The sequence below is a fragment of the Siniperca chuatsi genome, linkage group LG13, assembly GCF_020085105.1.
Source record: "Siniperca chuatsi isolate FFG_IHB_CAS linkage group LG13, ASM2008510v1, whole genome shotgun sequence".
NCBI lineage: Eukaryota > Metazoa > Chordata > Actinopteri > Centrarchiformes > Sinipercidae > Siniperca > Siniperca chuatsi.
The window spans coordinates 27,623,158-27,640,581 of record NC_058054.1 but is presented as its reverse complement, the minus strand read 5'-3'; the positions used below and the strand labels follow the sequence as shown (position 1 = coordinate 27,640,581).

At 40.8% G+C, this 17,424-nt stretch overlaps 1 protein-coding gene across 3 annotated transcripts; it reads right to left on the bottom strand.

The window, feature by feature from the left end:
- Nucleotides 1–7,299: 7,299 nt before the first annotated feature.
- On the bottom strand, nucleotides 7,300–17,149 carry odr4 (odr-4 GPCR localization factor homolog). Of its 3 annotated transcripts, XM_044218466.1 has the most exons (15): nucleotides 16,816–17,149; nucleotides 16,438–16,565; nucleotides 15,884–15,987; nucleotides 15,367–15,483; nucleotides 14,545–14,637; nucleotides 13,928–14,034; nucleotides 13,810–13,846; nucleotides 12,864–13,007; nucleotides 12,689–12,784; nucleotides 11,191–11,238; nucleotides 10,728–10,847; nucleotides 10,529–10,643; nucleotides 9,102–9,305; nucleotides 7,965–8,018; nucleotides 7,300–7,417 (listed from the first exon to the last, which is right to left on the bottom strand). In XM_044218466.1, exons 3-15 carry the CDS (start codon nucleotides 15,980–15,982, stop codon nucleotides 7,347–7,349), a joined length of 1,305 nt encoding a protein of 434 aa, XP_044074401.1. In that variant the 5' UTR covers nucleotides 15,983–15,987; nucleotides 16,438–16,565; nucleotides 16,816–17,149; the 3' UTR covers nucleotides 7,300–7,346. The 3 variants fall into 3 exon arrangements, with proteins under 3 accessions (XP_044074401.1, XP_044074402.1, XP_044074403.1); XM_044218467.1 differs by having other exon boundaries at nucleotides 16,438–17,108; XM_044218468.1 differs by lacking the exons at nucleotides 16,438–16,565; nucleotides 16,816–17,149 and adding an exon at nucleotides 16,385–16,403.
- Between the last annotated feature and the right edge of the window lie 275 nt (nucleotides 17,150–17,424).

Genomic DNA, 17,424 nt, shown 5'->3' with positions numbered 1-17,424 from the left:
AGCGTGGCCCCTCCCCTAACACTATATAATAACTAGAGCGCATTAGCATCAGTGGTTCACCGCTCAATCGGGAGTTACAGTCATTGCCGTTAGTTACAGCCTACAGGTTGCTAGCTAGCTATGCCTTCCTCCCGCAGGCTGGGTCTCCTTATTTAAATTTCCCAAGAATGATGAGATCAAGGAGAGGTGGAATGATTTTGTGAAGAGCCACCTTGATGGAGAGCTGAGGATCACCTCTGCAGTGAACATTTTACACCTGAGTTTTACAAACTTTCATCGGAGACAACTGGGATTCACTGATAACCCGCTGTTACTGGTGAATGGGGCCGAACCGACGATGTCCCGCCCGACCTTCATCCTCCCGCCCCGACATCTGGTGCCATCGGCGGCAGTACGTGCCCACCAATGAGTGTAAGTTGTCTTGTGTGCTTGTGTTATAATTATAGTTGGTAGTCCACAGAAACTCTATTAAATTTCGCAATCCCATAACTTCATTTTACATAGTGTAACGTTAGCCTAACATTGTTTTCATGTAAGATAGCTAACGTTACGGCATGTAATGTTAAACAAAAGATGGGTAATATTTTCTGAGCATCAATATCGCTATGGCGAGGAATTATATGTAGACTGGGACGGCAGGTGTGCCTTCCTGGACACCTGTGAAAAATGAGCAGCTTTGGAATGTAGAATTACGAACCTTCCAGCTACACTGGCGGGAACGTTAGAGAGAGAGAGAGAGAGAGAGAGAGAGAGACATGGAGAGGGAGACAGAGAGACATGGTGAGAGAGAGAGAGACATGGAGAGAGAGAAAGACATGGAGAGAGAGAGAGAAAGAAAGACATGGAGAGAGAGAGAAAGACATGGAGAGGGAGAGAGAGAGAGACATGGAGAGAGAGAGAGAGACATGGTGAGAGAGAGAGAGACATGGAGAGAGAGAGAGAGAGAGAGACATGGAGAGAGAGAGACATGGTGAGAGAGAGAGACATGGAGAGAGAGAGAGAGAGAGAGAGACATGGAGAAAGAGAGAGAGAGAGAGTTTGATTTGCCCAAAGCAGGTTCAGAATTTGAGTTGTCATGTAATTTTATGCATGCAGCATACATGTTTTAGTCATTTCCAAACTAAAGCTACTCCTCAGCTGTTATTATCCCCCACAATGGAAAAGGGAGGTGGGTTATGTAATTGGAAAACTGGTATCTAGTTTTACCACGTTATCTTTTGTTTATATGTATCAGTATGTTTGACTCATTTGACTCACATTTTGCGCATAACACTTACATACTCTTAGATTTAATATTAGTGCACTTGAATGCATGAATTCTACTTATAATGGAGTATTTTTACAGTGTGGTATTGCTACTTTTATTTAAGTAAAGGATCTGAATACTTCCACCACTGTTGATTACTCTACGACTGCCGGGTCATGATGTGCTTATTTTACATTCATTTGATGACAAACTCCGCCCAGCTGATGCGACACCAGCATACGCCGGGATAGTAATCAAGTGGACCCACTCTTGCGCTGTGAGTCGCAGTTTGTGACTAGAGTGGTAATGTCGCCAGCAGCAGTTATGATTAACTGATCTCTGTCTGTCATTGATTCATTGACTCATTGTAGGAGCCAAGTACAGTACGTCGTTCGAATGGCCAGAATTGAATTGTTATTCACTGTGTGTACATTGGGTGTCGCTGTGCTGGTCTCTGGGGCTCAGGTATACAGGTAGCAGGGTCACTGTTGTCGTCAGGTGTTTGACCCCAGAAGGGAAAAGGGTCTTTGACCACTGGGGCGCTAAGGGTTTGTTTGTCACGCTGTAAGTTGTGTGTTTGGTTTATCAGTGGAAATGGACTGTATTCATCTTTACAGCAGAAACAATAAAGAAATAGATTATTATTCTGCAACCGAAGAACAGCCTGGAGATTCTGTACTGAACGCAACACACAGCAAATGGTAGTACAATCACATCAGACTAGAGCGGAGCGTGTCGACCAGGTCATCTCAGTAGCTTACAGCAACATACTGAGCTCCTACAATCATGTTAAAATGTAAAAGAGGGAGAGTGTAAGAAGGATTATGTTCCTGTGAGCCATTAAATTTAAGACAATGAGATGGTATTCCTCATAATAAAGAGTACTAGACACTGGACTTAAACACATAAACAAAAGCAAACATTCATTTACAGTGATCTTTATAAAACTATTGACAGTATGTGACTTCTTAAAATATATACAGTGGTGTGGAAAAGTGTTTGCCCCCTTCCTGATTTCTTATTTTTTTGCATGTTTGTCACACATGTTTGACAAATTTAAATATTAGTCAAAGATAACACAAGTAAACACAAAATGCAGTTTTTAAATGAAGGTTGTTATTATTAAGGGAAAACCAAATCCAAACCTACATGGCCCTGTGTGAAGTGATCAAGTGATTGCCTCCTAAACCTAATAACTGGCTGGGCCACCCTTAGCAGCAACAACTGCAATCAAGCGTTTGCGATAACTTGCAATGAGTCTTTTACAGCGCTGTGGAGGAATTCTGGCCCACTCATCTTTGCAGAATTGTTGTAATTCAGCCACTTTGGAGGGTTTTCGAGCATGAACTGCCTTTTTAAGGTCATGCCACAGCATCTCAATAGGATTCAGGTCAGGACTTTGACTAGGCCACTCCAAAGTCTTCATTTTGTTCTTCTTCTTCGTCTGTAAGCCTCACTAGAATGCTGTATCAAATTCACATCTGAATCTACTGTATATGAGGTTCAGCTATTATGCAACAGATGTTGAATAAACATTCGCAAACAGTTTGCTCAACTTATCTCCACTAGGCCACTCCAAAGTCTTCATTTTGTTCTTCTTCAGCCATTCAGAGACCCCACAACAACATCCAAAGAACTGCAGGCCTCACTTGCCTCAGTTAAGGTCTGTGTTCATGACTCCACCATAAGAAAGAGACTGGGCAAAAATGGCCTGCATTGCAGAGTTCCAAGACGAAAACCACTGCTGAGCAAAAAGAACATTAAGGCTCGTCTCATTTTTGCCAGAAAAAATCTTGATGATCTCCAAGACTTTTGGGAAAATACTCCGTGGACTGATGAGACAAAAGTTGAACTTTTTGGAAGGTGTGTGTCCCATTACATCTGGCGTAAAAGTAACACCGCATTTCAGAAAAAGATCATCATACCAACAGTAAAATATGGTGGTGGTAGTGTGATGATCTGGGGCTGTTTTGCTGCTTCAGGACCTGGAAGACTCGCTATGATAAATGGAACCACAAATTCTGCTGTCTACCAAAAACTCCTGAAGGAGAATGTCCGGCCATCTGTCCGTGACCTCAAGCTGAAGCGAACTTGGGTTCTGCAGCAGGACAATGATCCAAAACACACCAGCAAGTCCACCTCTGAATGGCTGAAGAAGAACAAAATGAAGACTTTGGAGTGGCCTAGTCAAAGTCCTGACCTGAATCCTATTGAGATGCTGTGGCTGTCACAGATACGCCAGGCTCCACAACCTACTAATCATCCACACCTGTTCCCCATCACACTCCTGCTCCCCATTAGCTCCCAATCACAGCCTGCATAAAAGCCCTGCACTCACCTCAGTCTGGGTCCGACCTCGTTTGTAACTAGGACTCCCTATACTACTCACCATAACACTTCTCCAGCGATCTCCTGTCTCCAACGATCTCCCTCTCCAGCGAGCCTTCCCTCCTACAGACTTCCCTCTCTCCATACCTGCACACCTGTACTAGCTGGCTGTAATCTAATAAAGAACATTTTGTCTCCATCTCGGTGTCCCCTGCCTATCTGTCCGTAACAGTGGCATGACCTTAAAAAGGCAGTTCATGCTCGAAAACCCTCCAATGTGGCTGAATTACAACAATTCTGCAAAGATGAGTGGGCCAAAATTCCTCCACAATGCTGTAAAAGACTCATTGCAAGTTATCGCAAACGCCTGATTGCAGTTGTTGCTGCTAAGGGTGGCCCAACCAGTTATTAGGTTTAGGAGGCAATCACTTTTTCACACAGGGCCATGTAGGTTTGGATTTTGTTTTCCCTTAATAATAACAACCTTCATTTAAAAACTGCATTTTGTATTTACTTGTGTTATCTTTGACTAATATTTAAATTTGTTTGATGATCTGAAACATTTGAGTGTGACAAACATGCAAAAAAATAAGAAATCAGGAAGGGGGCAAACACTTTTGCACACCACTGTATGTATTTCATATTTTGATACATTTCTTATATGTTGTGATTGAAGTTGCAAATGGAACATTTTCTGTTGACAGTGCCATAAATAATGTGCCATAGATCTACCAGTCCCATTCTTCAAAGTTTAGCTTACATCCCTAATTGAATACCACAGCATGTGATGTTCAGTAGGGTTCTGGGTTAAACATGCAGAGAGTAAGACATTTTTCTGATGTATATTTACCACTTCTCTGGTAGAATGATTAAACTAAGCATGATAGCCATCTTAATCATAATGTGTTGCTTTCAAGTAGCTGAGGATATAATAAAAGCATGTAGAAATGCAGAAAATGGTATTCAAATCCATTTTATGGGGAGCAAACCCCCGCTTTATTGTGCCCCCTCCCACTTTTCTAACCAATGTTACACCCTTGATTGAAGGAGCATGTGTTTAAAACAGCTATAATCAATCAATGAACAGGAAGTGATCATGGCTAAAATATTCCCATTCTGACAGTCTGGATGCAGAATGGGTGTGTGTGTGTGTGTGTGTACAGACTCATGTGATCACATAAACAGATGGATGTCAATATAGACAATCATTTATTTTCTAATCAAATAATAATTATTGATCTTTGGGCACTGACACTGCAGTTTTACGGCTTAAAGAGTAATTTAACAACAGGCTGAAAATCATTGTTCTGCTGCCCTCTCTGGTTTAAAGTTTCAAGCCTGTTTCACCTTCTGACCTGACCAGACCCAGCACCACTGATAGTTGTGGTTGGGTGGGTCAGAAGTGTGCTTTAGTCAGTGTTAGGCAAGTTACTGAAATTTAGTGATTAGTTACAGTTCCTAGTTACTTCTCTCAAAAGTAATTGAATTACTTTACCAATTACTGCATATAAAAGTATTGAGTTATTAGGGAAAGTAACTTTTGTATTACTTTGTCTGCATCAATTCTCTTATTAATGCACACATAGCTATATTATTTTAGTGACATCTGTCAAATTATATCTATCATTGTACCCATTATCAATGATAGAAGTTATTAATACTCCCGACCACCAGAGGGCAGCAACGACTAGCGTTCCTACCTGTAAAGTACACTTAGACAGTAGGATTTAGTAGAAGAAGACTCACACGAAGCTGGATGTATCTTAACTGAGCGAACTCATGTTTCTTCAGTTTATATTAGAAACATTACAAACACTATTATGAAAAGCAAGCTCACATTGCCTGAACTGTCTTGCGCCACCATAAGGTCGAGTGACGTTAGTTCATAAACCGGAAAATCCGGGTAATAGGCTGCGTTTGTCTGCTGTCCTCTGTTGTCCACTATTTTCAGCTAAGACAAAAGTAGAGTAACGAGCCCATTTAAATTTCAGTAATTGTAATTGCGTTATTTGATTTGAAAAAGTAATTAGTTACATGTCTAGTTACCGCCAAAAATAGTGGAATTACGGCAACGCATGTTACTCCCAACACTGGCTTCAGTGCACCTATAACACCCAAGAATGATGTCACGGGGTTTGGGAGTACACCTGTACATCACTGCAGCAAGGTGAGAAGTTAAACCACTGGAGGTCAGCAAAAACAAGATTTTCAAGGGGTGTTAAGTTACTCTTTAAGTCCCCACCAGACCTTTACTAAAACCCACTAGGAATAAACTGTCAAGCTGCGCTAGGGTTGGTCGATGTCTACTGAATTTGCATATGATGATGTCCACAGTAAAACATTGCCATGGACGATGATATCATTGTTGGGTTTTGGCCTAAAGAGGAGAACCAAGAGAGGTTCCTAGGAGAGAATGGGAGAGTTCGCTATGTAGGTAAGTTCAAATCAAACGTAACACTGTTTAGTTAACACTGCAACGGTGCATCTGCAGCTCTTTGATATGAATTAAGATGAGGACTAGAATGTAAACTACATTGGTTGTTCCAATAACGACGTGTGATGAACTGCATTTACTTGAAAAAAATTAAGGAATAAGTGCACTAGCTCCATTATGGCAAGCAACTTAACTGACGTTAACGTTCTAATGTTGAACATGATAAGATTATTGAATCTAGTTTGTCATACGAAAGTGCCATTCATTACTGACTTGGTTTGACTATATTTGCAGCAGCAGCTCTTAGTCACTCCATTACCCGTACCTACAGTTTTTGCCAAAGTGAGCATTAGTAATTATGGATTTTCTATCCATTTCTTATTTCAGTACTTTGGACAGCTTAGGGACATAGTGGTGACTCAAAATGACATTATTTTACAATCACAGTTTTAGGAGCTGGAAATCTTGGCGGGTGTGTGTTGGAGTGGTGGTGGTGGTGGTGGGGTGGGGTTCTAGAGCGTGCAATCTCAGGCACTGTACGAGCTCTACTCTGGTTTGAGTCCTACCTCACAGGACGATCATAGACTTTCTTTCCACTGGGGTACCGCAAGGATCAATGCTTGGTCCCTTTTTCCTCTCAATGTACACCTCCCTTGGTCTGATTATCTGCTCTAATGATTTCTCTCACCTGTAGAGTTGGTTATAATTCTCTATGTGTTTGTCACTATGAGCGACCCCTTTCACATTATACATTATAATTTAAAACATTGTTAATATGGGGTGCACGGTGGCAGAGCGGCTAAAGCTCCTGCCTCCCAATAAGGAGATCGTGGGTTCGTGGGATCGATTCCCGGACCAGATTAACATCACACAATCTCTCTGGGTGGAGTCTGCATGTCCTCCCCGTGTTACCGTGGGTTCTCTCCGGGTTCTCCGGCTTCCTCCCACCGTCCAAAGACATGCATGTGTAGGTTAATTGATAACTCTAAATTGCCCGTATTGAATGAATGTGAGAGTGAATGGTTGTCTGTCCTTGTCTGTGTCTGTGTTAGCCCTGCGACGAGTTGGCCACTGTCCAGGGTGTACCCTGCCTAAGGCCCAAAGTCACTGGGATAGGCTCCAGTCACCCGCGACCCCTAACGGGACCAAGCGGTAGAAAATGGATGGATGGATGGACATTGTTAATATAAAAATATCAGGAACATCGTTTTTAACAGGTTGCAATCAGTTAAATTAATGATCCTAAATGTTTGCACTACTGCACTTTGATTAAACCAACATACACTTTGTAGAAATGTTACAAACAAATACTTTATTTGGTGTGTGCATGTGTGTGTATTAAATGTCACTGAGATACAGCATCGAGGCAGCAGTGGCAAGTAGGGCGACAGTAGTAGCCATGGCAACACCTAAACAACACAGAGGAAAATGAGGACAGTGCTGGCATAAACATGAACACACATCATACCTTAACTGTTGTAATGTCAAGTAGTTAATTCGTAACAAATTAAAAAGTGTGACTGGTATCTTATAGTAGTAGTAGTATTTTAGTACTGTACTTGTTGCCAGATTAGGCCCCAACACTAACACGCACTGTAAAAAAGTCAACACAATCTAACAAGTGTTCAATTCTGCCGCCTTCACTCTTCTATAAGAAGAAAGCAATTCCCTGCACAGTGCATGCTGGGAAAGGTGTAGCCCAAAACGACACCGTACGCAAATATGTCTGCTGTATGCTTGTGAGATCTAATTATAACGGCTGTTAAGAGGGATTTATCAACTCCATAGTCAACAAAGTTAATCAATCTGGCATGTACCACCACGAGTTAACTATGTCGTAAATAGACCATTTTAAAGAGGTGGCAGAAGTTCTTTGCTTTACTTTATAGTACACTGTTATAGTGATGAGAATCTTTCTAGACCTAACTGTAGGTGTTACAGTAGAAAGTGTTTTACCAATGTAGTTGTTCCTCCTGGGCTCCAGCGCTTCAATAGTTCCCACAGTGGGCTCTGGAAAGACAGAACACACAACTTCATACAATAATTTACAACAAAAATATAGTATCTCAAAACCTGGTTAGTGGAAAAAAAAAACTGGTTCAAAATGGAAATCAGGCAGGGATATTATCCCTGTCTGAAGTCTTTGTCATGCCCATGCACATGTAAAAACCCTCTTAGAGATTGGTTTAGGTGTATACATGGCCAAAAACTAAGGTTTCTCCAACAAAAAACTTTCTGTGCTTTACTGATTTGGGCCTGTAAGAATAAAGTGGCTAAAAGTATTAATGCAGTGTTTCCCCAGTCTGAGAAAAGTGTTTGACAATGTGCACTGGACAGCAAAGGATAAAGTCCCATTCCACTCAAAAATGTGTTTTGCTTAATGTTAGTTCAGTTAGATGTTTGACCTTCACTGTGCAAAATAATATATGTGCAGAGTTGATGTGATGTGGGAACTTGATGTAATTTTAAGAATTTATAAGTAGGTAAAGGAAATATTTTAGTGGAAAAACCATATTAGACACAAATTATTATTCAAAGCAGAGTATTTTTTTTAAAACATGTCTGGAGAACATTCTTTGACAAATTAAATACATTTTCGAAGACAGTGGGTAATAACTATGGTTTATATAGATGAAAGATATAATAAATATTGCTCAGGAGCAAAATTTAACAACAGCAGTTTTTAGAAATGTGACTATTAGCTGTTCACAGCTGATGCCGTCACCAGTCTCAATATAAACTTCATCTCCAATTCCACTGCCCCAAAGTGAATCACATGGTGGAAAGCCTGATATTTGACTATTATATATTTGACTATTATAAGTGAAATAAAGTATCATGTCCACATGGGGTTAGTGCAAGTAGATATAAGGTTTGTACATCACATTGTGGTGGTGTCTTTATGGCAAAACCCTGATTATCGTTCTAGTGAGCATTTAAATAATGATGTGAGAAGAGAAAAGAGAATGAAAATTGGTATTTCTATCCCAATGTGCTCTAAAATAAATTTGTTTTGGTGAGAAAATCCTACTTTATAAACTGAAATCATGAACCACATGGTAGATACTGTGCAGACATACACTCTGTCCCTACCTGCTGCAACATCTCTCTCTCTGATTTCAGCAGGCGTTTCCTGCCTGGTATCCAAGTCTTCCTCGGCTGCGTCAATGTCCAGCATCTCCTTCAGCCTGTCAGTCACCTCGGACAGGCCCTCGTCACTGAACTGGTAGTCACACACACACACTGGCCCGCTCACTTTTACTGGATAGAAGATGCGACGAGGGAGACAAAATTGCTCTAAAGGAGAGACATAGAGAATCAGAGGTACAGTGAGAGGAGCATATTTAGGAATATGATACGGAATTTCTGCCTAATGTTACTGTGGTCATCAATAAAGACACTAAAGTGAGACTATGTAAATTAAGCAAACAGCAGTCACTGCTGCCACAAGTGGCAATTACAGGGTAATGGCACATTAAATTTCCCTTCATTTCCCAACTAGGCTATCTCTTGAGTCAGTTGCTCTAATCATTAGGTGACTTGACTGAAGGTGCGGTCAGACAGAAATTTGTTCCCCATTCATTTGAATGAGGAAGTGGGCAAGATGTATTTTTTCCCAGTTGCGTATTGATTCTGCCTTGTTCACTTTGCTCGGAGTTCAATTTGATTGAACTGTGACCTGCAAAACTGCTAATATTAGCTAGCGTTTTTACCCTTGTTTATATAAATACACAGCAAAATAATACAGAGCTTACTACTTGGCTGCAGTGAGAGTAAGGACAATAATAGAAGGTAATGTATACGCTGTATAATTTACAACTTATTGTTGTTATCCCACTAGCCATGCGACCTGGCAAAATCCGGTCCGACCACACTGCGAGTGGACAAGCACTGTACTGGGTGAGATATGGTGTTTACTTCTTGTTTTATTGTTGTGATATAACCATTGAAGGTTTTCCCTGTGACATGGTGCAACAGTAGCACAGGTAAAAACAAAGAGTAATAAAGTCAGTGAACTGACTCCGTAATGTCAGTTAAACAGCAATATTTATCTATTATATCTATATATTTAAATTATACCTATATATTTAAAAGTTTTCTAACATTGGCTAACATTAGCCATCATAAATTATTCAATCAACTTTTCATTTGTAGAAGGAAAATGTTCTTTTTAATAAAGTTATATAGTCTTACTTTAACATCAGTTGGAAGCACATTGAGGTATTATTTCCTTTTGTTTGGGCTTCACAACTGCAGTTGGATACAGAGGGCATATTCCGTAATTTTCACTTAACTATTTTCACTTTCCCTATCAAGATATACATTTATCTTTGTGTATTTTTCACCCAGCACTGTAACACTTGTATTTAACTGTTGGTAAACTGGATTTTGTAAAGTAAGGTAAACATTTGGCCACAGTTGCGCTTCCAATGCAGATCTTCCTATCAGCATACAAATCCCACCTCTTCGCTGGGACTGGTTGACCCTAAACCCACCCAGAGCAGTGTGTGTGTGTGTACCTGTCTGTTGTTTGTCTCTCCTGCTGCCCTTGCTCCCCTCCTCTGACATCAGCAGCTCCTCCAACAGCATCTGAACCCTTGTGGCCACCGTAGAAACCACATCCCTCTTCAGCAGCTGTCCACATTGAAGATTTCATGACAAAATGATGGATTGTTCGTTCGGTTTCATTTGACATTGTTTACTGAATTAAAGCATTACCTTCTCGGCCAGTTTGGCCTTTGGTTTGTTGCTGTGTAGGTAAGCTCTGCTGTGGATTGCTTCACTGACTGACACACTGCCTCCACACTGCTGGACCACATCTGTTAACCTCTGGTCATCCTAACACACAGGAAATCATGGTCCTCTTTTAAGACCAGCATGTACAACAGCCAACTTGATTTAGTAGCTTCATTCCAGCCATAATCACTCATTTTACCTGAAACAGCATTAACAATGGAGTCATCGGCAATACATACATTTATATAATATATAGTGCTTATACAATATACAATACAGTGCAATTCATTTTTAGTGAGAAATGGAAAAATTGAGGTCTTTAAAATAAATATTAATAAAATGTTTAAATTTTCAAAAGTGGTAGACAACAAAACTATTCCTTCTTGTGCCGTGTAGTTGTTATGACAACTGTGTGTGTGTGTGTGTGTGTGTTTATGTCTCTTACCGGTGTGATGAGCAGCTGAGCTGTGTATGTCTGTCTCACATTCCTCCTCTACAGAGAAATATCAGACACACTAAGTTAGAATTATACTCCTCTCTTTCACGCAGTCAGAGAATCAGTTAGATTCATTATTGTAGTTACATGTAGTTCTTTGAGGTTTTAGTATATCATATTTACTTATATCGTTAAGTTACAGCAGTCTGTGTTGAACACAGTTTTTTAACCTGTATCAGCCCAGGGAAGGTCAGGGCCCATATATACCGAGCGTCTCAGAATCACTCCAAGGAAAGTTAAAGACATGTAAAATACTCTGCCTGGAATAATGATTTCTGTCTGATTTAGTTTTTCCACAAAAAAGTTCAATTGCCTAGTTAGAAATTATTAAAAGTACATCTATTCCTTCTCCCTCAAAGTGCAGAATCTATGAATATGCAAATATTTTTCGTTTTAAAAGTTTAACTGCTGGACACAAAACACCTCCTGCTTCACTGAAAAGTCCATTCTTGGTGTATATGACCTGGAGGTTTCAAGTCATCACACTTGTGTAAGCCAGCAGCCACACCAACATGTACCCTGTTTCTGCTGAATGACTTTAGCTAAGCAGGTGTGGTCTGGGCTAGTACTCCGTCCTTCGGATGAGACGTTAAACTGAGGTCCGGACTCACTATTGTCCTGGCAAAATTCCCAACCAGGTTCTCTCCATCTGGCCACTTAATCATTCCCCAGTGTAACTGGCTCTATTCTGGTGCAAAATGGCTGCCGTGCTACACATTGGTGGTGAGTTTCCCCCCTTCACTGTCAGCACTTTGAGTATCAAGATAAAGTGCTATACGAATGTTTATTATTATTGTTCATGATGAAGCCATGTCACAAATCCTGCTCGTACCGACACGCCTTAAACTGAGAATTAAGGTGAGCACAGAGAAACTTTCCCTCTTCAGCAGATAAATGCGAAAACGACGCTCTAGTGTCAAACTCTGCGCAGACATCATTCTGCACAATGAAGGTCAAACATCCAAGCAAAGTAACAATAAGAAAAAAACATTTTTGAGTGGAGGAGGACCTAGGACTAAAATCACTCCTACAGTATCTCTGAGTTATTTATGAATTGTCCTACACTTACTTGCAGCAAGAAAAGGGACAAGGAGAGAGAGTGATGTCACTGTTTTACGACAGAGATTATGATAACTTGTTGTAGTTTTCTGACAGTTGCAGTTTGAAATTTGGTGGTACACTGGTAAAACTCTAAATGCAGAAAATAGTACAACTTTTTTTGGTAATAGATGCATGAGTTTGAAGGCTCCGACACAAAAAATACTAAGTTATATTAAAAAAAAGTTTTAACACTATGAGACAGCCCAATTGTCACTCTGCACATGGCCTAAGGAAGTAAATAATACATGTGCCCTTGAGAAAGGCTCCAAAAATATAGTTTAGTAGCAACCTCCCTTAGGTAAATACAGGTTTTATGTTTTCTCAGTGTTGATTAGATTTATACAACCTGTCCGGCTGTGAGCTCTGCGTCCTCTGGCAGCTTTTTTCCGTCGATCAAACAAACTCCACTCTGAATCTGGTGTGCCCACACTTTTAGTCCCTCCTGAAACAAAGCATGACCTAAGAACAGTTCCACTGAAGTTTCTGAAAATGGATTTGTGTGTGTGTGTGTGCACGCTAACCTTAAGACATTTATCCATGTTTTCTGCACCGGTTCTGTTGTCTGGTAGTGGAACCAACACGTTCACATTTAAACAACATGACACCATGCTCCAGGAGGAACACACACCTGATTGGTACTTCCAGTCTGCAGGCTTGGCCATGCTCTGAAACAGCCAATGACATTGATTTGATTGATAACAACACAATGCTCCATGTTTAAATCTTAATATCATGTCAAGTCCGAGATCATTTGACATGTCCGAGTTGGCTCTTCGGTCAGTTAAAACAACATGAGTATGAGTCACAAGCTTGAATCCTTAATTACTGATACAAATCATGCCCAGTCAACTGATTTGGCCCCAGGTGAACTCAAACCAAGTTGTTGAAATCTTGAAGACATTCAAAATAATCGGGATGGACCTTTGGAGTGTTTCTGTAAAAGAGTTGAGTATCTATTTACTCAAAACATTTCAGCTTTCCTTTGCTATGGGTAGATCAGTGACAAAAACTTCTCATTTCTTCCCAGTTTTGAATTGAGGCTTAGACAGAAATTTTAGGAAAAAATTTAAAGGCTTGAGTACTTTTTGAAGGAATATAGGAACGATCGGTAGAAAAAAAATAGTTCCTACGTAAAACAGCTCACAAAAATCTGTGGATTATCTTGAGTAACCGGGTCATGATTTCTGCAAAGAGACTTTGCTGTTGAGTCCTTCAAATGTATTTTTTTGCCGCTTTAACCCCAAACACCACCAAATGCCATATAGTCCCATTATATTCAAGATGTGCAGACATCTCTATGGCTGATAGCTCCAAAACTCTGCAACTCACACCAAAACAATCTATATGGATAAACAGCACTACAGGTAAGAGGAAAAATATGGCTTTTTGATTTTGGGGTGAACCTTTAAGTGTAATGACTGCAGATGGAACCTGTGGCTTTCTGAGAAATGAAAGATGGAAACTTACCTTGGGATCTTTGATGTCAAAGGTTCTGCAGACAGTTCTGACATGTGGGGTTAAAGAATATCCACACACAGTATCTGGTAGCTACCTGATCCAATGAGAAGGCTGTCCAAAAGGATACTTTCTGGTTTTGGGGTTGACGTGCAGTGTGACGCAGTCTGTGACGTCATCATCCGCAGGGTTCCACAGACGCTCAGAGGAGATCAGGTTCTCCACTGCAAAAACCAGCTACACACAGACAGCACACACACAAGGAACAGAAGAATCAAACACTCTCACAGGTACATGCACATAACCAAAGCAAAAGTGATGTGTAAATGTCTTTCCAGAGCTTCCTTGCCAGATCATCACTGTACATAAAGCATTTATTTAATGTAAACAGGGATTGAATATTAGACTCCATATGATTGCTAATGTTGCTCTGTGTCTGCTGGATGTGTAAGTAGGTAATAGTTGGCTAACACATTTGTCTCTTCCTACCTTTTGATAGGAGTTTTTCAGTTGCTGCTGGTAACTGTGCTCCGTCATTTGAAACTATGTATTGTGGTGTGCCACAAGGTTCTGTCCTAGCTCCTATTCTTTTCACCTTGTATAAGCTTCCCCTTGGGCAGACAATAAGTCACTTTGAAGATTTCTCCGATTACTGCTATGCAGATGATATTTAATTATACAGCCTGTTAAGCCTGTTTAAGAGTGTGTACGCCATGTACACATACAGTGTGTTTATATGAATCTCACCTGTCGGAGTGTGGTTAGTGTGTCCTTGGCATCAGTATCAGCGATGATGAAGACTCCCAATACAGACAGCCCTCCAGGCAGCATCCTGGACAGCTGAAAACAGATCAAAGCAGTAGCAAATGTGCTCCACCATCACAACAGTTTAAAAGCCTGCAGACAAAACACTTCACCTTTTCTGGCAACCGCAGTTGTCTTGCTGCTACTTTAGCTGTTCAGGTTTGCCGTCTAACAACAATGGACGCAATAATGTGTAATGTATTTTACAACTACTTCAACGCAGTGAAAGTCTTTCTGTTATTGTAGAAAAGGTTTCAGTCGTAGTCATCTGGACACTGTTTTCAGAATCAAGACGTTTCGGCTCCCATCCGGAAGTCATTCTCAATTGTGAAAAATGGATTCTCAACTGGAGTTCCCGGTCCCTTTTTCACAATTGAGAATGACTTCCGGATGGGAGCCAAACGTCTTGATTCTAAAAACAGTGTCCTGGAAGTCCCACAGGATCATGGCTCGGTCATTCTCTACCACCTTTGGAGGTGTTTCCCTGTTCTGAAAACAGTGTCCAGATGACTACGACTGAAACCTTTTCTACGATAGAACACTCCTGGACGAATGAGGGACTACACCGTCTTTCTGTTATTGTTATTGTTTTGTTTATTATCATTCATTGACTGTATGAGGTCCTTGTATCAACAAAGCATGTCCCAGTGTGTTCTAAAAACCCTTCCCACCATGAGTTATCATGCAGTACACTTTAATACACACCCAAATACTCAAGACCACACGAGTGTGTATTGGGACAGGGCCTCATCCCTCTTTGCCTACCTGTCGAGCATGCTCAGTCACCCACTCCTTGTCCAGAGATTTTCCAGCTGCCAAAGTAGGCTCCTCCCTTTGAGGCGTCCGAGTCGCCATGACGACAAAATCCCTTTGGGTGGAGCTCTGAAATGTTTAGTCATAAATATCAATTACTGTCTCTTCACTCAACATACAGTAAATACTCTTCCACATCATTTCATGCCATATTATGAGATACAACACTCCAATACATCAAACAAAACCTTGACACTACTTGACAGATATACTAACCAGTTTACATGCTGAACAGAACTTTTTCTACAGCTCGTACAGTATGGTGATGTCCTGTGTTACAGGTGAAGTGGCCATTTCCTGGTTACATTATGACCAAAATGTAACTGCAGTGAGTGATATCTGGCTGTTTTGATGGCAAACTGTTATATCTGGTCTGCTGCTATATTCTGAGGTGGAAGGCAACCAAATAACAGGACGGGATCACTGAGCAAAAGCTGAACTGCAGACAGATGTTAGCATTTGACCTTACCTGTCCAATAAGCAGGCCTGTGACTGGGCCTGCTTGTTGTTCACATAGTTTAGACAGATATCCCTCCACAGCATCTTCTACTATATAGCCACGACCCATAATGCCTAAGGAGGGTGTGGAAAGAGATGGAGAGGTGATACACCACACATACACAACATAGCCACTGTTTTTCTTTTATCAGAATGTCTACAATGAGAAAGTGCTGGGAAAGGGAGCTGTGGAGGAACACGCCTAAACAAGTGAAGTCTTGACAAAGGCTTCACGTTTAGCGTTACCTACAAAAATGCAGTTGCTGACTGAATTAAAAACAACAAGTAGTTAAACCACGTAAAACTTAAGCTCGGCGTTAAGTCGTATGGTTAAGGGCTGTCTGCCCCTCAAACTTTAGCTAGCCGATATTAGTTTACTACACTTAGCTAACGTTAGATGGTCAAAGTTGCAATTCAAGAGTTCCTACAGCTTGAACTTCAAGAACCTATTCGCATGCGAGAGGGAAAATACCTGACAGAAGCAAGACAGTGGCTAAAATATGAATGAGAAGGCAGGCAGCTTACTGTTAATTTTGACAGCAGGCAGTGGTTCGTCAGCAGAGCAGGACAACTTCTGTTATTTTGATTGGCGGTTGGCATCCAGCTTGCAGGTGCATTACCGCCACCTACCGGACTGGAGTGTGGAACAGTAGCTTGGCAGATAAAGAAAATAAAAAGACAAAACAAAATAAAAACATGATTAAATGATCTCTATTAACCCTGTTTCCTTCAAGTATTTAATTAGGTGACTGTATATTCCCTGAGCCACATCTCCAAGTATGTTCCCTACAGTGAAACTTAGCTTAGCTTTCTTTAACGCGGATGTCAGTTCCTTCCTGCACTCCAGCAGCACAGGACAGATTCAGGATGCCCAGTGTGTGCATCTACCCTTTGGGGGTTTACCTATTTTATGAAGTGTCTTATTAAGTCCAGTATGTCCTATCCTGAGACAGGTAATGTCTGCCTCTTCCTTTCGGTTCCTGCCCAGCCTTCTTCCCAACCCAACCTGTTTTTGGTTTATTATAAAGATGTCTTCCTGTATCATTTATGTCCCAGTATTCTTGCCATACTATTTGCATTTGTCTCTTTATGATTGTTTTACCCTCAGCTTTACAAAGCGGAATTTTCATGTTTACTGTTTGTGATCTGAGTGATTGCTCGGCCAGTATATTAGCATCCTCATTTCCATCTACTCCGACATGAGCAGGGACCCAAACGAAGCAAACCGTCAGACCCTGTAGCAGAAAAACCGCTTCTTCTTCTTCTTCCTCCTTTTTAACGGCGGTTGGCATCCAGCTTAATGGTGCATTACCGCCACCTTCTGTTCTGGAGTGTGGATCAGTCAGTAAAATACAATCTACAATTTCCCAGGGATTGAGGGGGGAAGGGAAAAAAATAATAATAAACCCTTACCATTATATCCCATAATAAAGCCCAGTATCCCTTAAAAAAACAACAATTATCTCACCTGTGCTCTATCATTCATACTTAGTATTGTTTTTAAAAAGTGTT